Consider the following 26,251-nt stretch of genomic DNA (forward strand, 5'->3'; position numbering starts at 1 on the left):
AATGGCAAAATTGTTCGGTAAACTGAGATTACGTGTATGGAAATTTTTGATATTTCCCTAAGTCAATCACTGGGATTCCTGCTGCATTTTACTTTACAAAATTTGAAGCGACTATATTCTACACAAGTACAGAAGTAATAACTGCATGTGTTGGGACTTAAGGGCTCAAGCACACTGGGTGGTGTGAAATGGACAGCAGATTTACGTGAGGTATCTTCAGACTTCAAAGGCGTGCAATCCAATTGTGCCATTGCCACCCTCTGGTTTCTCTATTTCTTCTATGATCAAGTATGGTCTAGGATTTGCTGGCTGCCATTCCAGTGTTTCATGTCAAACAAACTTGTGTCCAAAAACAATAGGCGGTATACGTATGCTATCTCTGTTACTATGATCTTTTCAGGTCCAGCATGTCATTTTTCCTCTGACTTCGGTTGATCATCCATTCCTTCCTCACATTCCTTCAGAAGTCTTTCTACAGAAGGATCGTAAGCAATAGCCATCTGCAAATATTTGGCAGCCTCAGAGTTCCGGCCTTCTTTGGATAATATACTGCAAAAACGAATGTCAGCAGCTTCAAAAACTATCCAACATTATAAGAAAGCAGGGCTGCATAAATAAAAATCAGTAATGGACTTGAATTACAACATTTATGTAGTTGTGTGTGGACCCAAGAGGACCCCTATCATAACTAATTGTAGGCTGTTGGTAGCTGTCAGGCGTCACACCAATGTTCTACCCCAAACGAAAAGGACTATTACCTTCCCAAAATAACCATCCCTTGGAAGTAGCACGTTTTGTTGATGGGCTTTTCCGGTTCCTTGAGCTCTGCTATTCTCCGAAGGAGCTTGATTGCCATCTCATTATCCCCCTACATTGGTAAACGTCATGATGCTTATGCTGTTCACAGTTATTCCTATGTTCTTATAAACTAAATCCAAATGTAGCACACTCTACCTGCCGCTCATGTGAAAGACCTGCCCCGAAAAGTGCAAGTACAAGAAGAGGGTCATCTTCTTGAATCTACACAAGGGGCAGCATTAAGTCTGAAATTTCTGCCTCAGATCATAATTTTGAAGTGCTGAAAACCACCTGAGGTAACAACAGACCTTTTCTATAGCATGTTTAAAACATTCTGAGGCTTCAGGAAACAATCTGTTTGAGAACAGGGTTTGTCCCATTCCAATCAACGCTGTAGACAGATCTGGGTTTCTCTCTACTGCTGTCCTGTGGGTAACATTGTTCAACTTCTCTTGTTTGCAAATGGAGATGGTACCCAACAAGCGAACAGACAAACCTTAACACAAACTTACCTGATCAGTGGAATAGCTTGATCTCGCCGACCAGTTCCCAGATACTGTAATGCTTGCTAATGATAAACATATAGGTATACGGTTCAGAATTCATTCAGGAATGACATTCCAAGATAAAAAAAAATGTAAATATTCGTACTTCAAGTAGCTCTTCAGGTGAACTGGACATGGATATATTTTCTTCCATACTTTCCAGTACAAAATTAGACGTTGTACTCTCAATGGCAGTTCCATTATCAGAAGGTGTCAATTCCTTTTGCAAGTCAGCATCTTCAAGAAGTGACCGCTGTAAATTCATGTGTGATAAGAGAATGAATGAAGGAAAAAAAAAGGAGGGCATTCCTCAGTGTCTGGTATTGTGGTGACGGTGAGTGAGTGGTTGGGTTTGTGGTGTGGGAGTGGGGAGTGTGGAGCATCATGATTCAATTGCACATAATGCAAATAACTAGGACATGTAAAGTAGATGGCTGTACCTGCATCGTCTTAGAGCCCTCAAGAGGAGACTTTTCTGCTCTGCTACCAACCTGAGCTCTAATATATGGCAATCCCAATAGCTTGCGTACAGCACCATTTCTTAGGGACAATTGCTGCACTTTAATCATAAAATTAGAATTTAACATCAAGTACATAATGTTGGCTTCATCATATCAAGCTTGTTCAAATCAAAATACATGGAAGGTATGCTCAAAGGATAAAAAACAGGAAATTACAAACAAAAAGGGGAATTCATAAGCATTTTTTTTCTGTCAGAGCTTTACGTAAGAGCAATAGAGATTGGGATTCATCTATCTGTTCTAAGCAACTTCTTCTGGATTCTTGACAACCCCTGCATTATGATACCATCTGCTCTAGGTTATTTAATATCTCTTTCAAGGTGTTCTTATGATCATTCAGGCCATACTTAGTCTACTTTAGCCTTTACTTATTGATTATTGCAACATAAGCATAAAAAAGGTGTTGCAACACATGCCTACTGATCGATATTTGACTAATGGCAAACCCGGAAAAAGAAAAGGAATGAGATAATTCTACCAGGGCATGTGACCTCGTCTTCCCTATTTTTTCGATGAGGTGTATTATTACTTTAACTCCGCCTATGCTGACTGGAAGACTCTCTCCTGAGTCGGCTCAGCATAGCCGGTCCCAAGCCCGGATAAAGGAGGGTTGCGTTAGGTTTTGACAAACCAGCATAAAAATAGCCATTCTAATGGATTTGAAACCCACAAGAAACTCGTTGGGGCGTAACCCTCTCAGCGACGCGCTACATCGGAACCCGGGTGTGGTGATAAATGGGCAAGGGCCGGGTCGTCATCCCCCCAAGGGCGCGTCGTATCATGACCTGGGTACGATGATAAGTGAGCAAGGGTCGGGTCGTCACCTAAATGGCGCGCTACATCTACGCCCGGGTGTAGTGAAAAATGAGCAAGGGTTTTCGCACTTCCCTCGACGGGTGCGAAGGGTAAGGAAGCTAGCCGAGCCAATTAGGATTTGTATAGGTAGCTGGAACGTAGGGTCCCTAACGGGTAAGTTGCGAGAGCTAGTTGATGTAGCAATTAGGAGGCGTGTAAATATTCTATGCGTTCAGGAGACTAAATGGAAGGGCCAGAAGGCGAAGGAGGCTGAGGATACTGGCTTCAAGCTTTGGTACACGGGAACAACTCCGGGTAGGAATGGTGTAGGCATCTTGATTGATAGGAGCCTTAAGGATGGAGTCGTAGAGGTTAGAAGGCAAGGCGACCGGATTATCCTAATCCGGTTGGTAGTTGGAGATTCGGTTTTGAATGTGATCAGTGCCTATGCCCCTCAGGTAGGCCTTAATGAGAGTACCAAGATGCAGTTCTGGGAAGATCTAGATAGCATGGTTAGTACCGTGCCTACCAGCGAGAAACTTTTCATAGGAGGAGATCTCAACGGCCATGTGGGTGCGACTAATGTAGGGTTCGAGTGAGTGCACGGGGGTTTTGGGTATGGTAGCAGGAGTCAAGAGGGGGAGGATGTGTTGAACTTTGCGTTAGCCTACGACTTGTTGATAGCGAATACCGTGTTTAAGAAGAGAGAATCTCATCTTGTGACGTTTCGTAGTGGACAACACTCGAGCCAGATCGACTTTATCCTTGCTAGGAGGGAGGATAGACGTGATTGCTTAGATTGTAAGGTAATACCTGGGGAGTGTGTTGTCCCTCAACACAAGCTTGTGGTGGCGGACTTTCGTCTTCGGGTACGTGTCCACCGGGACAAACGTGCCAAGATTGCGAGAACAAAGTGGTGGAAGCTTAGAGGGGAAGCGGCACAAGCGTTTAAGGAAAGGATGCTAGGTGAGGGGCCTTGGGAAGAAGGAGAAGACGCAGATGATATGTGGCTAAAGATGGCAACATGTGTTCGGAAGGTGGCCTCAGAGGTGTTTGGCGTGAGTAGGGGAGGCAAACAGGAGGGGAAAGACACCTGGTGGTGGAATGACGAGGTGCAAAGGGCTATTAAGGAGAAGGAGTGTTTCAAGCGCCTCCACCTTGACAAGAGTGCAGCCAACATCGAGGGCTATAAATTAGCGAAGAGGGTTGCAAAGCGAGCTGTGAATGTAGCAAAGTGTAAGGCGTATGATGACCTGTATCAGCGGCTAGGCACGAAAGAAGGGGAAAAGGACATTTATAGGATGGCTAGGATCCGCGAGCGGAAGACAAGGGACATCAACCAAATCAAATGCATTAAGGATGGGACAGATCGACTGCTAGTGAAGGATGAAGAGATCATGGATAGATGGAGAGAGTACTTCGACAAGTTGTTTAATGGGGAGAGTGAGGGCCCTACCCTTGAGTTAGATGACACTTTTGACGATACCAATAGACGTTTTGTGAGGAGAATTCAGGAGGTAGAGATCGGAGAGGCTTTGAAGAGGATGAAGGGAGGTAAATCGATGGGCCCTGATGGTATCCCCATTGAGGTGTGGAGATGCCTAGGAGATAGAGCAATAGTATAGTTAACTAAGCTTTTTAATCTCATTTTTCGGTCAAACAAGATGCCGGAAGAATGGAGGAGAAGTATATTAGTACCTATCTTCAAAAACAAAGGTGATGTTCAAAGTTGTACTAACTACCGTGGGATTAAGCTGATGAGCCATACGATGAAGCTTTGGGAGAGGGTTATCGAGCATCGCCTAAGAAGAGTGACAAGTGTGACCCAAAACCAATTTGGGTTCATGCCTGGAAGGTCAACCATGGAGGCGATTTTCTTAATACGACAATTGATGGAGAGATATAGGGAACAGAAGAAGAATTTGCACATGGTCTTCATTGACCTTGAGAAGGCATATGACAAAGTACCGAGAAATGTCATGTGGTGGGCCTTGGAGAAGCACAACGTCCCAACTAAGTACATTACCCTCATTAAGGATATGTACAAGAATGCGACGACGTTTGTCTGGACATGTGATGGCAACACCACTGACTTTCCTATTAACATAGGCCTACACCAGGGGTCAGCATTGAGCCCTTATTTATTTGCTTTAGTGATGGATGAGGTCACAAGAGATATACAAGGTGAGATCCATTGGTGTATGCTCTTTGCTGATGATGTGGTGCTAGTTGACGAGAGTAGGGCAGGGGTTAATATGAAGTTAGAGCTGTGGAGACACACGTTAGAGTCGAAAGGGTTCAGACTTAGTAGGACCAAGACCGAGTACATGATGTGCGATTTCAGTGCGACTAGGCATGAGGGGGGAGACGTTAGTCTAGATGGACAAGTGGTGGTTCAGAAGGATACTTTTCGGTATTTAGGATCGGTGCTACAAAAGGATGGCGACATTGATGAAGATTGTAGGCATAGAATTTCAGCTGGCTGGTTGAAATGGCGGCAAGCTTCTGGCATCCTTTGTGACAAGAGGGTGCCACAAAAGCTAAAAGGCAAATTCTATAGGACAGCAATTCGTCCGGCGATGCTATACGGTGCTGAATGTTGGCCTACAAAAAGGCGACATGTCCAATAACTGAGTGTAGCAGAGATGCGGATGTTGCGGTGGTTTTGCGGGCACACAAGGAGGGATAGAGTCCGGAACGAAGTTATTCGGGATAGGGTCGGAGTGGCACCAATTGAGGAGAAACTTACCCAGCATCGGCTGAGATGGTTTGGACATGTCCAACGAAGGTCTCCTGAGGCGCCGGTGCGTAATGGGGTTCTTGAGCGGGTCGATAATGTAAAGAGGGGTAGAGGTAGACCTAAACTGACGTGGGATGAGTCGGTTAAGAGAGACCTTAAGGATTGGAATATCTCTAAAGAGATAGCTTTGGATAGGAGCGCTTGGAGACTAGCTATCAATGTGCCTGAACCTTGAACTTATTTCTTTCGGGTTTCATCTCTAGCCTACCCCAACTTGCTTGGGAAAAAAGGCTATGTTGTTGTTGTTGAGGTGTATTATTACTTTACTATACAATCATATTCAGATTTAGGCATAGAGTTACTAGAAAAAGAATACAAGATTCTCACAATATCCCAAACTGAAATGACTTCATAATACAAGTAAAAGAAACAATTGCTCTAACCTGAGCTACAGAAAATAAACCATTTGTAGTCCAGTACACCAGGCTTCCCTGCCAATCAAAGATTGTAAATAATCAGGTTCCGGAATCTGAATTACTATTCTATTAAAACAGAAGTAGCAAACAAGTGTTATTAGACTACATGCTTTTGATTGGGGGTAGCAAAAACATCATTGACTAAACACTTCAGTGCAAATTAGTATACATCATATCATAATATAAGAGTACAATGCTTTTAGTTTGTAACCCTGCACCCAAACCTGATCTCTGTGGGGTGTGTGGGTGTGTATTGTATGTTTTCCCTTCTGCTATTGATGCAATGATACACAACTCTCCTGCGTGTTTGAGAAAACAAAACTGTTTTCCAAATCAAGTCTGCCACAGTTTTGCAGAACCTGCTTTCCCCTCAAGCTGCAACATCTAAATTCATCCAAGTCTGTTAACTTCTGTTAACTTTGTGACAGCACATGCAGTAATAGGTAGCATCCATCTGTCATTATTGTGACAAAGGATTGTAATCTGACCGTGGAACACTCTGCCAAATAGAGCATGTTGCTGGAAACAATTGTAAATACTAAGTATCTGCAGTAATTAAAAAATCACACTTCTTAATGAAATGGATCCACCATAATAGTTATGCCAAATTACTTTAATTAATCTCGGACTGCCAAACTTGACAATAGATTTCAAACATGTTGTACACAGCATTCATTCCTAACCAAATAAAACCTAATCTAACCTGAGGAATCACATATGATAATAAGAACATAGGGAATATGCAAGTAGCTGACCTGAGGGATCACATACGCGATAAGAAACAAAGGGATAGTCAGCACATCCAAGTATATTCTATAGTACTGCAAACAAGAAAGAATTATTTTTAGAACAGGGCAGATTTACATATAAAAAGTAAGGAGGGAGAAGGAAACATGTGCAAAGTAGAACTATTTTTAGAACAGGGCAGATTTACATATAAAAAGTAGGGAGGGAGAAGGAGACATGTGCAAAGTAAACGGTCAGTCTAATATTAATTCACAGTTATTTCAATGTATTGGGCATGTATAGTTGTGTATGTGTACACATGACCCGTATCGGGCATGCAGGCCCATTGGGCATCTACATCTTGTACTCTAAGCCATATTGGCGCTATATAATGAAGGTCCCCCCCCCCCCCCCCCCCGCGATTAGGGTGTGCAGTGTTTCCCATCTCTCTCTACCCTTCTACACAATGGACCCTACCAAAGGGGTCAATGTACCAACCATAGCTTGATTGTATCATATCAAAAAGTCAGTATAGCAACCAGTCAGCACAGGCATTTTAGCCAAAATTCTTCGCATCAGTGTAACATCCATCATATAAATGCAATATCAATGCCATCTGGCAGTGGTGGATCCAGTGCAATACAAGAACACAAAGAAGACCTGTGGAACATCGTTGTAATGCTAGTATAATTCCAAAACCTACAAGTATTGGTTTTCAAAAAAACCTACAAGTATTACATTGACCTCAACTGGTTGCCACCATACAAGTATATAGTTCATCGTCATTAGTCCAATATTTACTTCACACGACATCATACTGCAGTGTGGACCATGTCCACCACTTCATTCCATCAAAGTGTAGATACCCACATGGACAAAGTAAGCTAATAACACTATATGGGCCATATTTCATAAGGCCAACTGCCCAAGTGCGGTACACACAACACATACACTTGAACAAAGAAAAACACTTGATTTAATGATCGATGGACGAACCATCCATGTTCTTCACAATGAAATCTGAGTAATGGGTCACTCATATTGATAACTTATTAAGAATTTGTGACAGCTAGTCAACTAGCTACATGTATCCCTGTGACTGGTTTTATGGATCATACCTTTAACAGCAAGCCGAAAATTCCTGGAAGATGTTTGATCTGGGACCCCTGAAAAGAAATCTGAGGAAACAGATCAAGGAGTCAGTCTCACAGACAATTTAGCACAAACAAGTTCCTCATCCCAGTGCTGGAAAATAATCCTGTGTCCAGGTCCATGCTAGTGTCTAGATGCATAGTCTTTAGAGCTAGCTAATTTTCAGCATGAGTATTTTGCAGATTATAGTAGTTATTTTCTGCATTAAATGATATTAGCAAGCTTTATTGCAGCTCTAATTCAGTAATATATAGTGGAGAAACCAGAAAAGCTGCCAGCAATCGGCAGCACCAAAACCAATTTATCCTACTGTGTTCGTGTGTGTATGTGTGAGCATCCTGGCCTGACCACTTTGAGCCTTTTGAGGGATGTGACTTTCACCCAACTTCATAAAATTGCAAACTATCATTTCTGAGCCGCTTAGTGACAAAAGGAACTGAGAATGTTCTAGATTTCATTGAAAAGGTTTTATCAGAGCACGGCCAAACATATTGCATTCCCCTCTATGTTTACTCATGAGATGGAAATATCTCTTGAACCTTTCCATCCATAGGACCAACAATAGACAGAAATCAAAATCACCACCAACTTATGATTGGTCATACCAACTTGCTTGCATGATTATTAACCAAAAATTATATATGAAAATTTAAATTAATAATCACATAACATACCAAAGGAAAAATTAACTCAGCCACGAATTTTAACTTGCTACACTGTGTGCGTTGTCCCAGTACTAGAGACTAGACTTAAAGAGCAAAACGAAACACGGTAGGAAAGGAAAACTAGTAAACAAAAGCTTTTAAAATAGAAATCGGCTAGAAAAGTACCTGAACATTTAAATAATGGAGACCAGCAACTAAGATAGGAAAGATAGGACCTAGAGTGCCATGTGGAAACTCAGTCAAGTCATGGAACCACAGAATACCACCCTGTTTAGTAGTCCAGAAATAAACAGTAGGAACTGTTAAATTTACATTAAAGAAAAATGAAGTTAACTATGCAGCATAATAATAAAAATAATTGCAAATATGAATATATGCTTCATAAACAGGATACACATGCTATTAGACAATATATATCTGGAAAAAACGGTAACTATAGTACTACCAATACTAGCGTATAGCTTGATATGTTTTTGTTTTTGGCTTTTTAGCCCACCAAGTCTAAGTGTTGCCCATACATCCGTTTGTTTTCTTGTATATATACCAGGTTTCCTTATTGATTGAATGCCAACATGGCATCCGAGCCTTGCAGTATCAAACCCCAGCCATCCATATTCTTTGTGGATCCCTTGATGTCGGTACCGTTGGCTTACTAACTTCAGCTGAATCCAGCCCACAATCTCTTAAAGCACCACACCATGGCCCCCACATATACAGTTCCACCACCAGCCCAAAATTTTCAACACTTCCAAATCTCCAATGTAACTGCTGCAACCTACAGATATGCAACGGCCCGTTTGGTTCCGTTGCGCTACAAAAAGAATCTTGCATGCATGGAGTACTAAACGGAGTGTATTTGCAAAACGTTTTTACAGATGGATGCAACTTTGCGCGGCGAATCTAATGACGGTAATTAATCCATGATTGGATACAGTAGTGCTACAGTAACATCCTCTAACCGTGCAGTCGAAGGCCTCATTAGATACGTCCCGCGAAGTAATGCAGGGGTTGTGGAGTTAGTTTTACAAACTGTCTTTATTTAGTACATCTAATTAATGGTCAAAGTTGCTGCAGTTCCTAGCGCAGCACAAACCAAACAGGACCAACTTAACAGTATGCACGCAAGATATCTCTAGTAGCTCAATAGTGCCCTAAAACTTCGTGGGTCGCATGTACCAATCATGTACTATAGTAGTTCACACTTTGACATCTTTTTTTCTTTTCTTTTTTTTTCCTTCTCAGAGCTAGGTGAAGTACAAATAACTGCATTAAACTCTATCCAATCGGCCAACAGCGACATAGTAATTCTAGGACTGAAATCTGATCAATATGATTGTTTTCTTATACTTGCAATAAGTTGTGTCATAAGTGCAACTGACAAATGAATGCTTTAATGTTAGACATCAGCTGTCAAATGCAGAACAATACAACAAACAAAGAACATGAGTACATATAAAATACAAAAAATATGAATAACAAATATGGTTGCTAGCATTATGACCTTAAGACATCATAACTCTCTGCAGAAAACTTGAGAATAGTAAAATGAATAGACGAGAATTAAGTACAGAGATACCTTGAACATACATTATCAAATCCTGGGTGATGATTCAAGCACATACTCCGAATGCTCATCATCCAAAGAATAAAGCAAGGGAACTGCAACATAAGTAGAGAGGGCAGAAGAGATCACAACATAACATTAATCTAGTTCGTTTTTTTAGGGAAACTATGGCGACCCAGGGGTTGCCTGAACTTTATTGCCAAAGAAACAATTTACATAGTTGAGTAATTACAGAGGAGAAGTTCCAAAGTAGCTAGTTCGGTTTCAACTTTCAAATGCTATGCCATACGGGAAAAGATAGATTAGGAACACCACAATATAGACTCCAAAATTAATCGTAGCATCAATCATAAGATCCACAACTACACTAAACTATGTTAAGGACACAAGTCAGGACATCTTATCATAGTATTTACCTGTACTGAAAAATAGGCAAAATTCCATAAAAAGGAGGGACAGCCAAGCTCCTCCCTTTTCCTCCGGAACAGAAGGTACTGTTCACGGAAGTTACTTCCCGGCTGAGGAGGGGGTAATGAAGAGGACACTTAAAAAGAAGATATATGAGAATCAAATCAGAAACACATGATGAAATGCACAATATAAATCCAACTTTACAAATGCATGTTTGAAATTAAGGCACCTGTAAGTTAAGTATTTTGAGATAAATAATATACTAAGCAGTAGGCACTACCATGCTATTACTGTGTTACTACATCAGAAGAGGGGGGGGGGGGTATTGACCATTAGTTGTCTGTACTGGATGGTACTACATATAAATAAACCCATTGGGAATTTAGAATGGGTTTCTACTCAAATTTTGGTAGGTGAAGAACAATATTGATCAAATAATTTAACAGGAGCCTGATATCTGATGCATCGCTGCATCACCAGGTAATGAGAAGTTTGCAGAACAGTACTGCTTACATTTTTGCATTATTTGACCAATTTTAGCAGTCTTCTGAAGCTGTACTATGAGGGTAGGAAGTATCAACAGTCTCATGGCCACAGTTGAAAGGGAGATCGCTATCCACCTGTAATGAACATCAACAGTTACACTTAAACTAGACTCACGGCCTCGATGACAGGGGATAATTCACAAGACGTGCAAAAGTACGACAAACAAGACTCATACAAAAGCCCAAGCAAGGCCTCAAATTGCCAGAAGAAAACGCGTTGCCAAAAAATAACGGGAAATGGATAGCTTTTCCCGCTGCAAGGAACCTACCACGGCAGTCCAGTGAGGTTATGGAACCCGTCCATGAGCTCCGACATTGTGCTGACAGCCAGTTCTGACACTCCTCCAACACCTTCGGCCGTGGCGCCGCCGGCACCTCCCACGGCATCCGCTGCAGCGCCCGCCGCGCTGGCGACATTTTCCTCGCCATCAAAGATATGCGCGTTGTCCAAGAATACGCTTTCCTTCTCAGTGTACGCTTCCTCTCCGGGAGTGTCCGCGGCAGGGGTTCCCGGACTGGGGCCCGACCCGGAGCTAGAGCGGGAGTACCACGAGAAGCTTCGCGATTGGAGAGCGAAAGGGGGGATCTCGCGAGGGGGCAACGGGAGAGTGGGAGTATGAAGAGGGAGGTTGTGGTGATGGTGTCTGGGGTTCTGGGTAGCGGCGGAGAGGTGGGCAACGGCGGCGGCGAGCGGTGGCTGGAGGAACCGGCGGCGGCCGAGGAGGCGGATCGCCAGCGCCATGGCGTTCGTCACGTGCTCTGGAAGCAAAGGGACAACAAGGTCTAAACCCACTCGTGGAAACTATTAACCGTTCGATCGGCACCAGACGGCTCAGATCGACTGAAACAAGTTATTTGTCGGAAGACCCTCTTCGTTTCTCCCAAATTGCCGTTCAAGGCCTACGCTTCTTCCCCTTCCTCTCCCCCTCGAACCCTAGCCACCCTGCTCACTTCCCAGCTCGAACCCACCGCGGCGCGAGTCCTCGGCATTTGGGAATTGGGGCAGCTGATCCTGCGGTCAAGGCGGCGGAGAAGAGATGGTGGTGGTGTCCGGCGGCGGGGGGAACGCGTGGGCAAAGGAGATGACCATCCGCCGCAGGATAGCCAGCATGTGCGCGCCATAGCCTGGAAAATTCCCGTTCTCTATATCAAAGGAGAAATGGATTTTTTTTCTTTCAAGCTGCTAACTCGGATTATTTGTATGGATTTGGGTTCAGATTCAACAAGACGCGGGATCATTTCCCTACTCTGAAGGACTACAACGATTATCTGGAAGAAGTTGAGGATATGAGTGGGTTGTTTGTCCTATTTGTAAATTTGTCATTCGTGAATCATACCTATTTGGGAAAACTTAGCAGGGCTTGATTTTCCTTTTGAAGCTTTCAACCTGATCGAAGGGATAGATGTCGAAGCGATTGAAGCTAAAATTGCAAGATACCAGAAGGAAAATGCAGAGCAGATATTCTTGTCCCGAGCGAAAAGGGTGTGTTCTTATTTGCCATGATCCTCTGGAGGCAGCAGAATTCCAGTTGAAATTTCTTACTCTAGCCTTCAACATATTGATATATCTTAACTGAGAACAGTTTATCTTTATGGCCAATTTATAGGCTGAAGATCTTGCAGCTGCACTAAAAGCAAGCAGAATGAACCCTGTAAAGACCGACGCTGATGATACGGTCAGTATATATTTTTCAAATTATATGTTTCCTGAGAAATAATATTTTGAGGTTGTGGAATATCTCTAAAGAGATAGCTTTGGATAGGAGCGCTTGGAGACTATCTATCAATGTGCCTGAATCATGACCTTTATTTCTTTTGGGTTTCATCTCTAGCCTACCCCAACTTGCTTGGGAAAAAAAGGCTATGTTGTTGTTGTTGTTGTTGAAAGTATGTATTGTCTTCTTCAACTTAGGGGTCTGAATATCTGATATTGTGCTTACATCAGCAATCCGTAGAGGTGGTAAAGGGTCAGGCCTTAAAAGGGCCAGACTCTAATCTTATACAATTGTGAGCTAAAAATATATAAGGGCCAAAAGAGACCACTAGGGATATGATCCGTTACCACCCCTATTACCCATAGGAGGGCTGCCTGTACGGAGAATATTCAGGCACTACCATTAATGGCTCAACTAGGCAAACTTCTAGTAAACGCCATCAGAAAATTGTAGTGATTAAAAGGTATAACTGCTGAAGTGCTAACTTTAAGATTTTATCACCTTGGCATCCTACCAACATGTTTTCTGGTAATTGCTAGTATAATCAAATATTGACTGCATGGTTTAGTCTAGATGAAAAATTATTACCTGTGCTGGAGGATGATTTGGTGATTAGCAAACTGAATCCTTTGGTACTATGTTTCAGCCAAGTATGAAATTGCACTCCACCTTCATTATGTGTGTTTTATCTCCTTGGATAGTACATGTTTGCATCGATGTCATGCATCTTTAGATACTGCCTTGCCTGCGTAATTTCTCTGACCATGTGTCATGACAACAGATGAAGTTTTCAAAAGGGATGTTATTGTCATCTTCACTTTGCATCCTTATGGCCGTGTTCAGTTTCATCTGGTTTGATGCCCATGTAAAAGAATTACTGCAAGCTATATTTTTCCTTTTGTTATTTTTCTTTAAAAAGAGAAGTTTGCATTGATTTGGTGTGGTTAAACTTTTTTTTGTGCTTACATTGCTGTGGTATTCTGATAAAAAAACAGATTGCTATGGTATAAATGACAACACTTGGTGCTCTTGAAATATATAACAGGCTGCTGGGAGTTCCCAGGGTATTAGTGGTGGGACTGGAGTTCAGGGCGAGTATGCGCCTGCTGCTGTCCCTGGCGGGCTGGCTCAGCCTCGTCCCATGGGTATGGCTCCCCAACCAATCGGAGGTCGGTCAGATCCTCTTCAAGGAGACGATGAGGAGACCAGGAGACTACGTGCGGAGAGAGCAGCACGAGCAGGCGGATGGACTATTGAATTGAGTAAGAGGAGAGCAATGGAGGAGGCGTTTAGTGCCATATTCCTCTAGATCTGATCCAAAGGCAGCACCAGGCCTGGTCGAAAGCCAGTATATTTAAGATGGCCTTTGAACAGTACACGACATTGGATGATCTGTAATTTTATCATCTTTTGTTTATCGAGTTCTCGCTGTGGGTAGTGAAGTTCATATATCAGTATCAAGCAAACTTGCGGTTGCAAAAGCTTACTTTCTTTGCAAGCTGGGAATTTGCATATTGTTGTACCTTGTCAGTCTCAGGTCATCGTGGCAGTCCAACTTGTAACTGTTCCTTCGTAAGGACAGGATATGCTTTACTATCCTTGCCACCTCTCGAACCTTTTTTTTGTTCGTCTGATGTTTTTTTTAGAATTTAGTGGAATCAAATCTTGTGGCCTGTTGCAACTGCTGGTTTATGAAATACTTCAAAAGCTCATATACAGGATAGTTTTGGTAGATTCTAACAAGGCAATTGCTCTGTAACCAATTGCCAGCTTCCAATGATCTCAGTTCTCAGTTACAGATCTCAGAACATATAAGCAGGTAGCTTACCATAAGAACCTGAAGAAAACTGATAGTTCCAATCTTTCCAACTAGAGCTTTGTTAGAACGTCCCTGCCCACATAAGTGACCAGAATGTTTTTACTTCTGTACCACATCACAACAATGTTACTGTTGACATTTAAAAAAAACAATGTCACTGTTGACATTAAAAAAACAATGTCACTGTTAACATGTTACAGTTTTGCTCTTCTAATTAATCAAAGGCTTATCTGATGCATAAATGATCAATAAATTGAAATTGTTACACTAAGTGCAACTTTGAAAGGGGAGCTATCTCCGCTTAACAACTGGGCTTACTTTGCAAACTTCCACATCAAATCCAAAATCCATGAGAAGAAGAATCCATGCACGCTGTTGCTCTGACAGCTGGTCCCTTGGTCCTTTGACCTCCACAAGTTTAACCTCACCTCCCCCTCTTTCATCAAGGAAACGCCATAGCAGTAGATCAGGCATTCCACTAGACCAGCTTCCGTAATCAACAGCTAGATGGCGGAGGAGCAACGCCAAGCTATGGCCGCCAATGCATGCAACAACAGCCCGTAAGTCAGTTAAGGAATGACGGTCCCAATTAACGCCGTGGCAGGATGTCCCCTGATGCAGCTCCCAGGAACTGATAAGCATCTCTTCAGCCATCCCATCTTGTATCTTCTTCAGCTGGGATTCTGCAAGGTCCTTTCTTGATTTGTAGAAATCATCTGTTTCCAGATCAAGGGGAGCCATCTGCAAAAGAATGCACAAATCAAGTCACCGAAATGTGGCATAAGGAACATGTAGAAGATTATGATAAGGTTCAACAATCTATCACAAAATCAATAGGGATTTAATGAGAATCCACTACAAGGTTCTGATGACTTTGCAGAAAATATGATTGTGCACCACCAGCAAGGCAACAAACAAAAGCGTTGTTCATAGTTCATATACCTGGAATTTAGACTGGAAAACATCTTGTATGTCCGAAAACATTACATCCCACATCAGAAGGCCAAAGATAGTCATCCAAATGCCACCTTCTGAATGGGTACCTTGCCAAGCACCACCTTCATCAGCATAATATTGTAAAGCCAACTGCTCAACCCCACAAAGTTCCCCATCATAACCATAAAATAAATTCTTTGTTCCTGTCTCACAATTTAATGGCCTTCCTTCAATATTCACCTAATAATAGAAGCATAACAAGCATAGATCGTTTAGCATGAAAAATAAAGTGGACCAAAAGGTGAAATTTGCCATTGATGACAATCAGGGTGATATGTACCTCTTTTATATTTCTTTTGACATAATCGGCATAACTGGGAATTTTCCAGCATCGTGGAGGTTTGCTTAAACGCAGCACTCTCCTTTGCAGCGCGAACTTTGAACCAGCACGAACCCATGGATCAATTACTCCTCCTCCAGCTATGGAAAGGCTCTCATTTGGACGACCCATATGCTCCAAATCAACAGACAGCCTCAGTGTCCAATACCCTCGCCGTCTATCACAAGCAATTTTACTGAGTAGTATCTTTAGAATCCTGATTGCATCTTCATACCTATAAATTTCAGTTGGCATGAAGTCCAGATCCCCAGAGAATAACAAAATGGCCAAGATGCTTTCTGGAGAAAGAACTTGATGATCCCTTTAACAGAAAAATGTATGCACAACCAACTGCCATTTGTACTTGTGCTTGTGTCAAATGCTCATATATCTACCAGATACATCACTAAAGCATCCCAATATGTAGCACGAGCCAGAAGGCATGTCAACACAACCCTAAGGGAAAAAGAATTCTAGTGTGCTTAAGGTTTCCAGTTCATCCAAATTTGAATACCTCAGGCGCTTAGGATACATTTGTTCATAAGTATTCAAAAAATATGTGCTAATATGAAATCCTAAGTTATAAGGTTTCAGGCGCTTCCAAAGTGATAACTTATGAACAAATGGTGATTCTTCAAAACAACCTTTCAGGGGGGCCAATGCTTGGGCAGCGGCTGAAACCTCAGACAAACAATATATCGACTGATCAAAGTAATAGGCTAATAGCATAAGAATGCCACTTCAGAAATCCTGGATATGACTATTTAATCAAGAGGCAAACAGTGTACGGGTAGTGATGATAAAAGGTATTGAAGACGGGATTGTAAACCTTCTGAAACTCCTTTAGAATTTCTTTTATTTCAGGAACACTTAAAACATCAAGAATCTCCTCCATATCATATTCTGATGAATCAACTGTGCAAGAAAGCATGTCGATATAACCTGCCACTGTATAGAGAAACAGTTTCTCAATTCGACAAGCTAAAGGCACAATAGCAAGCAAAATTTAGATGCCAGGTTATTACAATTCAGCTCCATTGCGGCATGCTCCTGATCTAATATCTCACGATACGAGATGGTGCTCTTTCGGAACCATGGCCCTGTGAAAAAATTAGTTAGGTAAGTGCAAGGTTAGTTGTTCAGTAAGTCTTATTTCAAAAATATTTCTTCAGTAAGAGGCTCCATTTTAATAATTTTAGTCAAGCTACTAAAGCTACACATGCCCTAAGCTTGATCAGTTGATTACTTGATTATGAATCGCTTCTGTTAAAGAACTTGTAACAAAGTCAGGACATCATTGCGACGCCCAGCAGACAAGCAGTGGCATCTCAAATGTGAAAGCCCTGAGTCCTATGAATCAATCTTGACAACCTTATCACTTCAATGAGAATAAAATAAGATGTAGAAAATATTTGAGAGTGCAGGGATGGGAATGTTCTTTCCAAAAATGCCCAGAATGGGAAAATTAAGTGGAGGAAGGTTCCCTTTGATAAATTAGTGCTGCTGATTGTATGTCGTTCATCCCCTATACTTGCTCAAGTGCATTTAATAAGAATCTACTTTGAGGTATGAGCATATGCAAGGTGAAGAAAGGAACCAATCAAAATTTTACCTATCACTGTTTGGCAGGAAAGCTAACCTTTTCGAGTGTAAATCCTTACAAAAAGGCATTGCCCGTCATCTGACAACGACTTAAAAGAAGCTGTTAAATGACATAGTATATAGTAATCAATTAAGACATTTTCAATGAGAAATTAAAGAACTAAGTGAGAGAGGAAGAAAAAATAAACAACCTAAAAATGATTTCTCTATATCACTAAAAACATGCGTATGGTTGGCAATGACATCCGATATCATCAAATTAAAATTTTTCTGGTATCTTGCACTTGTAGGTTGCTGAAAATTTTCACTTTTAATGGTGCTGATAAACTTTTCCCATAAGGATTGCAAATACTTTGGATCATCATTTCTCTGATATTTCTGGACAGTAATCTGGATGGGAACATTGCCAAGCTGTTGTTCAGGCAAACCAACCACATATCCCTAATAAGAAAACATAACGAAGCGTCAGCAGCTGAATGGCTGTTTACTTACTATGAAAATCCTATCTGCAAAATAGAAATGGATAATCAAAGACCTAGGCAAAGTTGGAGCAGAAATCTTACATCTTTCCTATAGCAGGCTGAGTGATTAATATCATCAGAAAAGCTGGTATATAAGTTTTTTTATGGTCTGTTAACTGAGACAGGGCAGATCTAATTGCAGGAGAGAATAATGGCTTGTATTCCTCCAAACCCTAGAAGGGTGGGATATATAAATCATATACATGGACCTCTATACATGGGCGCACATATACACCAACACCCCCCCACGCAGTCTGAACAATCGGCACAGCGGTGTTCAAGACTGGACAACAAGAAAGCCAACACCCCCCCCCCGCCCCCCGCAGTCTGAACTACCGGCGCAGCGGTGTTCAAGACTGGACAAGAAGAGAGTAAAAATAGAGTACAAAGGGCAAATACCCCCCCCCCCCCCCCCGCAACCACAACTAGCCACCGGCTACGTTGAGGCTGAAGCGAAACTCCGAGAAGGTCGAGGAGGACAGTCCCTTGGTGAAGATGTCAGCAAATTGGGAGGTAGTCGGGACATGTAGTACCCGAACATCGCCGATGGCGACTCTGTCGCGCACGAAGTGTAGGTCGATCTCCACATGCTTCGTCCGCTAATGTTGGATGGGGTTGGTGGAGAGATACACGGCGCTGACGTTGTCGCAGTAGACGAGCGTGCTCTTGGCGAGCGGGCTGTGGAGCTCCGCCAAGAGCTGTCGTAGTCAGGACGCCTCCGCCACGCCGTTAGCGACAGCCCGGTACTCCGCCTCAGCACTGGAGCGGGAGACAACCGGCTGCCGCTTGGATGACCAGGAGACTAGGTTGCCACCCAAGAAGACGGCGTAGCCGGAAGTGGAGCGACGAGAGTCCGGGAAGCCAGCCCAGTCAGCGTCAGTGTAGACCACCAGCTCAGCAGAGGACGAGCGGTGAAGCACCAGGCCGAGGTCCACAGTGCCACGGACGTAGCGGAGGAGACGCTTCAGCGCAGTAAGGTGTGACTCCCGGGGATCATGCATATGGAGACAGACCTACCGAACAGCGTAGGTGAGGTCCGGCCTGGTGAAGGTGAGGTACTGCAAAGCGCCAGCCAAACTCCGGTAGGCAGTAGGATCAGCCACCGGATCACCCAGATCAGCAGACAGCTTCGCCTGAGTGTCGACAGGAGTGGAGCAGGGCTTGCAATCAGTCATCCCAGCCCGCTCCAGAATATCGAGTGCATACTGCCGCTGGTGAAGGAGAAGACAAGACGAGCGAGGCTCAACAGTGACGCCCAAGAAGTGGTGGGGTTGACCCAGATCCTTCATAGCAAACTCCTGCTGCAGAGAGGAGATGACACTCTGAAGCAACTGCTGACTGGAGGTTGTGAGCACAATGTCATCGACATAGAACAGCAGATATGCAGTCTCATCCCCACGGCTGTAGATGAAGAGAGACGTGTCAGACTTGGCCTCGGTGAACCCCAATGTCAGCAAGAACGTGGCGAACCGAGAGTACTAAGTCCGAGGAGCCTACTTCAGACCATATAGAGACTTGTTGAGTCGGCAGACCATATTCGGACGACTCGAATCCACAAATCCCGCTGGCTGAGAGCAGTAGACAGAGTGCCGTGAAGAAATACATTCTTCACGTCCAGCTGGTGCACAGGCCAGGAGCGCGAGAGCGCAAGCGAAAGGACCGTGCGCACAGTAGCAGGCTTCACCATTGGGCTAAAGGTCTCAACATAATCCACATCAGTTCGCTGAGTGAACCCCTGGAGAACCCAGCAAGCCTTGTAGCGCTCCAGTGTGCCATCAGCCCGACGCTTATGCGTCCAGATCCACTTGCCAGTCACCACATTGCAACCAGACGGACGCGGCACGAGGTCCCACGTCTGGTTGGCAAGAAGAGCCACGTACTCCTCTTCCATCGTGCGACGCCCCCGCCAAGGCGTCGCGGACAGAGGAGGGTACCGGAGAGACCCGCGGCTCTCCCTCGATGGCGGAGAGAGTCACAGCCTGAGACGCCATCCGCCGAGTCACCATGTAGGAGGGAGCCGGTGGAGGCGGCGGCGGCGACGGCTCCGGTGGAGGCGTCGCAGGAGCCTCCGGAGCAGGAGGCGGCGTCGGTGTCGGCATCGAACGACGCCGGTATACCTGCACCGGCTCAGCGTACCGCGGCGGCGCCGGTGTCGGCGCCGAACGACGCCGGTACACCTGCACCGGCTGAGCGTACCGCGCAGGTGCAGGGGAAGGCACCAGGGCCGCACGTGGCGTAGCAGGAGACACCGAGGCTGCGCGCGGCGCAGCAGGAGACACCGGGTCCGCGCGCGGCACGATCAGAGGTCTGGGGGCCACGCGTGGCGCGACTGCGGGCACCGGGTCCGCGCTCAGCGCCGCAGGGATCACCGGGAACGGTGCCGGTGTACCGGGAAAACCTGCAGGGAAAGGACAGACAGAAAAAGGTGGTTGAACCACCGGGTCAGTCGGAAACACATACTCCAGCTCGGGGTCAGGAGAAGGTGTGGAGGAGGTGGAGTAAGGGAAATCCGACTCGTCAAACACGACGTGTCGGGAGATCAGGACGCGGTGAGAGGTGAGGTTAAAGCATCGGTACCCCTTGTGGTCAGGGGAGTAACCAAAGAACACACAACGAATCGAGCGGGGCGCCAGCTTGTGAGGAGCAGTGGCGGAGGTGTTAGGGTAACACGCACACCCGGAGACCCGAAGGTGATCGTAGCGAGGAGGGGTACCGAAAAGCGCGTGGTGTGGAGTGGGAGCAGGAGAAGCAGTGGACGGAAGACGATTGAGCAAGTAGGTGGCGGTGTGGAGGCTCTCAGCCCAGAAGCGCGGGGGCAGAGAGGCCTGAATCAGAAGGGTGCGCACGACATCGTTTGTCGTGCGAATCATCCGCCCAGCCTTGCCATTCTAAGGAGAGGTATACGGACAAGACATACGCAGCTGAACACCCCGAGAGAGGAAGAAAGAACGGGAGGTGGAGTTGTCGAACTCCCGCCCGTTGTCACACTGGACAGCCTTAACGGTGAGGCCGAACTGAGTGGACACCCAGGCAAAGAAGTGGAGGAGGGTGGGAAAGGTCTCAGACTTGGCGCGCAAAGGAAACGTCGAAGAGTAGTGCGAGAAATCATCGACCACCACCAGATAGTACTTATAGCCAGAAAGACTAAGAACAGGAGAGGTCCACAGGTCACAGTGAACAAGATCAAATGCATGCATCGCATGCGAAGAAGAAGAAAAAGGGAGCCGAACATGACGACCGAGCTGGCACGCATGGCAGAGGGGCTCAGCAGGAGCCCTAGTACCAGGAACATCGGTACTACGACTGAGCTGAACCAGAACGTCGCGGCCAGGGTGACCAAGACGGCGGTGCCAGGTGGTGGAAGACGGCGTCGCGGCAAAAGCGGCAGACCAAGACGGCCAGGGCGAAGAAGAAGGCGAGAGTGGTGCAGCGGAAGAAGGAAGGCGAAGGGTGTAAAGGGGCCCCGTGCTGTCACACCGGAGTAGCGGACGACGGAAGACCGAATTCTTTACAGTGAGGCCAGAAGAATCAAACTCGATGGAACAAGAATTGTTAGCTGTAAACTGACGAATGGAAAGAAGGTTATGAATCATCTGAGGAGCAACAAGGACATTGGGAAGACGAAAAGAGCCAGGAGCAGAACCCACGGCGGTGACAGGAAGGCAAGACCCATCACCAACCATGATGTAAGAAGGACAAGAGGGGTGTGGAGGTCGGACAGAAGAGAGAAAACCGGCATCTGGGGGGATGTGGAAGGAGGCACCTGAGTCGGCGATCCACTCGGTGCTGACCGGCGGCGTCCGCCCCATGGCGCTAAAGGACTGCGCCAGTGCGGCCTGGTCCCACCCCCAGGCCAGGTCGGCTGCTGGCTGGGCTGAGCGGGCGGGGTCCAGAACGGCGCGACCGCAGGGGGGCATACCGAACACAGGCCACGCGGGTGCGGGCACGCGCACCGTGACCAGCGCGGCCGTCGCGGGCGCAGGAAGGGGCGGCACAGCAGAGGCAGCGGCCCGCGCGGGGTCCCTAGGAGCGACGGCCTGCGCGGCGGCAAGGGAGGCGGCGGCGCGCGCGGCCTACGCGTCGTGCGCGGCGGGTGCGACAGCCTGCGAGGCGTGCGCTGCGGGCGCGACGGCGGCCTGCGCCCGCGCGGCCTGGACAAGCTTGGTCTCGAGGTCCCGCAGCACCTCCTGCGCGCGCTCGTAGGCATTGAGGTGCGCGTGCTCGGTGAAGGGGACGACGGGCGGGACAACCGCCTCGGCGACCCGACGAGTGAGAGCATCGGCCGCGGAGCGGAGCGCTCGCGCTCCAAGCAAGGGCAGCCGCGCGGACCCGCTCCTGGGCCGCCACAGCCTCGGACTTGGCGGCGAGGAGGGTCGCGGCGGCGACGAGGGGCTCCTTTCTGCGGAGGGCGGCGGCGGCGAACGGCGCGTCCGCCGGGGGGCATACCCAGTCCGCGCCGGGGAGGAGGAGGGCCACCTGCGCCAGCCGCGCGCGCATGGACAGCTGCGGCAGCGGCAGCAGCGGCAACACGCCCGCACCGGCCGCGGGTGCCGCAGGGGGCACGCCGCGCCAGGGAGGAGGAGGGCTACATGCGCCAGCCGCGCGCGCATAGGCAGCGGCGGCAGTGGCAGCAGCCGCAGGGTCCACGGGGGCGGCCGCGGGATGCGACGCGGGGGCCGCAAGGACCGCGGGATCCGTGGGAGGCGCAGGGGCCACGGGGGCGCCCGCGGGAGCCGCAAGGGCGGGGCCGCGAAGGCCGCGGGGCAGGCCGCGCCGGCCACACCCGCGCCCGCGCAAGCCGCTTCCGCGAAGGTCGCGTGGGGCGCAGGGGCCGCGGGGGCTGCGCCGGCCGTGCCCGCGGGAGTCGCAGGGGCGGTGACCGCGAAGATCGCAGGGGGCGCAGGAGACGCGAGGGCGCCCGCGCCGGCCGGACCCGCGCTGGTGGCGGCAGCTAGCGCAACGGCGTAGTGCGGCCGCACAGAGTCTGCGCCGGCAACGTAGGGGGTGGCGGCGCCCTGATCCCAGGCTGGAGCAGAGGAGGCAGGACCCGCGCCGAGAGGGAGCCCGCCCGCGGCTGGAGCCAGCGCGACGGCGGCGTAGAGCGCCTGCGGGGCTCCCAGAGCAGAGGAGGGGGCGCCCAGAACAGAGGAGCAGTCGGCGGCCGGGATCCACGCAGAGGCAGGGGATTTGCCGCCGGGAAAGGAAGAAAGGGGAGGGAAGGAGGAGAGGGAAGGGAGGGGCGGCGCCGGCGGCCGGCTGGCCATGGTGCCGGCGGCGGCAGCGGCTAGAGGAAGAGAGGTAGAGAGGAGGAGCGAGCTGATACCATGTAGGAGAGAATAATGACTTGTATTCCTCCAAATCCTATAAGGGTAGGATATATAGATCCTATACATGGGCCTCTAGATGGGCCTCTATACATGGGTTCACATATACACCAACACTAATGCTCTCTAGTTTGAAAGAAACTCACTAAACTGCTCTACTATCAAACATACCACTAAACCAAATAAGCATAAAGAAATTATAGTCATTGATCCCGTCATCTCACATAATTATCGATACAATCAAGTGGATCATTGCTTGCATTTACAAAGATGAAGCACAGTAACTGTCCTATATCTTTTTTTTGTACAACTGTTGGGTCTTAGAAGTAGCCAAAAGTGCCTGGCACAAATATATAAAGTAATATTACTGGAGTTTAGAGGTGATCAGCCTGTGAATGCAGCACTTAAATGATAATTCACAGAGGATTATTGAAAATTGATTAATTGTGTTCAGTACCATCAGCTAGCATCCGTTCAGATTGCATTGGGTGAGATCTTACAGAGAAACTACTATGCGCACCCCCTTGGATGTTGATCCGGTGGCCCAAATTGAAGTTTGCACGGTTTGCGCAAAGGAGTTGGTTTGCACCTAATATGTTCCCTAAATGTTTACTTTGTTAACTAAAAGGAAGTTTCAAGAGATAGTAATAGATGGAGTTTTGTCAGCATAGTGCAGTGCATTAAGTATTAAAAGCCGCCTGCATATGTCTAATCAACAACAAAAACTAGTGGCAGCAGGCTATCCTACAACATTCTAGCAAAATAATAAGAGAACTTCACCTCGCATTCAACATACTGTCTGTCCATTAGAGGAGCCAAAACTTTAGCAAGCTCTCGAGGCAAATATCCAAGCATCTCCTTGCATTCAGACGCTGCATAAAGAACCTACTGATGATATTAAGAAAAATGCACTACATGGAGGGTATTACCATATATTTTTTTAGTTGGAAAAGATGGAAACCTTTATAGCATCAGAGTCCTTAGCATTCTGAGGATCTCTCTGAAAAGTAATGCCTGCATCTTCTCTCAATTCAATGTTCTCATGGAACCTCCGGCCAACTATGACGGTGTCAACTGCTATAATGGTGCTAGAATCCAATTCTGCACATGCATCAATACTGCAAGAGGTTGCCACTGTTGGAAGCATGCTAGAAGAGCAGGGTTCCACTGGAACGTTACTTACAGCATCCTTAACATTTGGCAAGAGAGTATTTGAAGGTACATAGGTACCAATCATCTTAGAAATGCCAAGTGAGCCATTCAAACAACCAGGTGATGAGACAGAAGCTCCAGCCTTTGAGCCCTCAATGTCAATATCCAGCGAACGGGGTTCGGGGCGGCGGGGTTTGACTTTCAACCTGAGCGGTGGATGCGGCAGGGAACGGTGAGGAAGGGGATAGGACGGCGGCGAGCGAGGCCGGGAGAGGGGAGCGGCGGCGCCGGCCGATGAGGCGGACCAGGCTCTCCCGCCCGGTGAGCATGGCCGCTGGGGAGGCGCAGAGGTGGCGGCGCGCGACCGGGGGGCGGGAGCGGGAAGGAATGGGCGCTCCTTTCCTTGGGCTGGTGCGGCGCGAGGCGAGGGCTGCTGGAGCGAACTGGTCGGTGGTCGCGTCGGCGTCGCGGCGCGGGCTTTGCGGGCCGCGGTGTGAACGCGCGGGTTGGGCTTCTGGCGTTTTCCCGCCGCCGCGGGTAGCAGCGGTTTTGATGGTGCAGTGGGCAGGGGGGTGGTGGCCTGGTGGGGTACTGGAGTGCACCCTGGAGCTTACCAAAGCCAGCTCAGATGATTCCGTTCCTCAGTTTTCACACTGTTTTTTACTAAGACGGGACGGGTAATGGTCATTTTTCAAGTAGCAGTAGATCTGCAAGTTACACTTTTGTTTGTGTTTTATATAGTTGGGAATATTTTTTATCTACAATTCTACATACGTAACGCAAGTGGAAGTAAAATTAGCATTGCTCCTCGTTAGTCTTAGAATGAGTTTTTGGTACAAGTAACGGGAATATTAATATTAATAGCAAAAAAAAATCACCGGAGACATTAAAAAGATTTAGCAAACTATACATCTACACGAGAAAAAAAAAAGTAAGGTAGATTGTCGTTCTCACATATTAACCTTTTCACAAATGGTAGAGGCCATTAACTTTGATATTGCAACTACAATTTAACAACACCAACTACAAAAAAGATATATAGCACTCATCACTACTGTGCTTAGTAGCTCAATAGTAGCCATATGAGATTAGCCGTTTGGTATACAACATAAAAAAATGTGCAAATACACTGTAGCATTATGTCATAGTTAAACACCATGTATGGAAAATTTATGTGCATATAATAGCCACAAAAACACGATGCAACGCAACATTAGCAACCTCTATTTAAATACACTAGCATTTGATACTTCCCCATCTCTAGAAAATTAATTGATCCCTCCCTCCCTCCGCTCGCGCCGGCCATGGCGAGCTGGGACGGGCGGCCGCGAGCTCCTTGTCCTACCCGTTCTGCAGGGCCCCCTCTTCGCCGGCCTCGCCCACCTCTGCTTGCGGCGGCGGCGTGGGACAAGCCCGGCAGCGGCGGCAGGGAACGAGCCCGACGGCGCGCGCGTCCTCCATCCTCCTCCCTCACCGGCGCCTCCATTCAAATACACTATTTGATACTCCCCCCCATCTCTTGAAAATTAATTGATAGAAGGTTACTTTTTTGTCCTCCATCCACTCAGCCAAGTTTGGCAGCTCACTTAGCTATATTTTATGATAAATTTTAAACTCTATAAATTGTATCTTAGTAGAACGGAGGAGTAATACGATACAGAAATAAATCAACTACTCTTTGCCAAATTTATTACTACAACTGATACACTTAAAAATCAATCGACGTCCCGAGTAATTAACGGACACGATAACTACGCCACACAGGGCCCCACGCAAACGTGCGTGGCCCTTGCAAAAAATATCCCGTCCACGCGCCCCCGCTGTCACGTCTTCTAGAAAACGCCGTTAACCCCCCGCACTGTGCC

At 46.7% G+C, this 26,251-nt stretch overlaps 2 protein-coding genes and 1 pseudogene across 4 annotated transcripts; 1 reads left to right on the top strand and 2 right to left on the bottom strand.

Annotated features, from left to right (window-relative positions):
* Nucleotides 1–10: 10 nt before the first annotated feature.
* Nucleotides 11–11,737, bottom strand: LOC120702755 (ALBINO3-like protein 2, chloroplastic). Of its 2 annotated transcripts, none has more exons than XR_005686516.1 (15): nt 11,208–11,737; nt 10,907–11,013; nt 10,399–10,526; nt 10,006–10,077; nt 8,584–8,685; nt 7,720–7,779; nt 6,631–6,696; nt 5,843–5,890; nt 1,784–1,897; nt 1,450–1,596; nt 1,311–1,366; nt 1,107–1,219; nt 955–1,020; nt 759–868; nt 11–549 (listed from the first exon to the last, which is right to left on the bottom strand). XR_005686516.1 is itself a non-coding variant. In XM_039986678.1 (15 exons), exons 1-15 carry the CDS (start codon nt 11,678–11,680, stop codon nt 411–413), a joined length of 1,806 nt encoding a protein of 601 aa, XP_039842612.1. In that variant the 5' UTR covers nt 11,681–11,722; the 3' UTR covers nt 11–410. The 2 variants fall into 2 exon arrangements, 1 of the variants encoding a protein (XP_039842612.1); XM_039986678.1 differs by having other exon boundaries at nt 1,107–1,224; nt 11,208–11,722.
* A 75-nt stretch (nt 11,738–11,812) lies between these two features.
* On the top strand, nt 11,813–14,350 carry LOC120702757. The gene is made up of 5 exons (XM_039986682.1): nt 11,813–12,049; nt 12,156–12,229; nt 12,318–12,421; nt 12,546–12,614; nt 13,699–14,350. Exons 1-5 carry the CDS (start codon nt 11,976–11,978, stop codon nt 13,960–13,962), a joined length of 585 nt encoding a protein of 194 aa, XP_039842616.1. The 5' UTR covers nt 11,813–11,975; the 3' UTR covers nt 13,963–14,350.
* A 260-nt stretch (nt 14,351–14,610) lies between these two features.
* LOC120701810 lies at nt 14,611–24,848 on the bottom strand (annotated as a pseudogene). Its single transcript, XR_005686283.1, has 9 exons — nt 24,196–24,848; nt 24,015–24,119; nt 17,581–17,830; nt 17,427–17,489; nt 16,813–16,887; nt 16,497–16,735; nt 15,749–16,111; nt 15,415–15,648; nt 14,611–15,213 (listed from the first exon to the last, which is right to left on the bottom strand). The product of XR_005686283.1 is annotated as a fanconi-associated nuclease 1 homolog (transcript).
* Between the last annotated feature and the right edge of the window lie 1,403 nt (nt 24,849–26,251).

The sequence above is a fragment of the Panicum virgatum genome, chromosome 4K (assembly GCF_016808335.1).
Source record: "Panicum virgatum strain AP13 chromosome 4K, P.virgatum_v5, whole genome shotgun sequence".
Classification (NCBI taxonomy): domain Eukaryota; kingdom Viridiplantae; phylum Streptophyta; class Magnoliopsida; order Poales; family Poaceae; genus Panicum; species Panicum virgatum.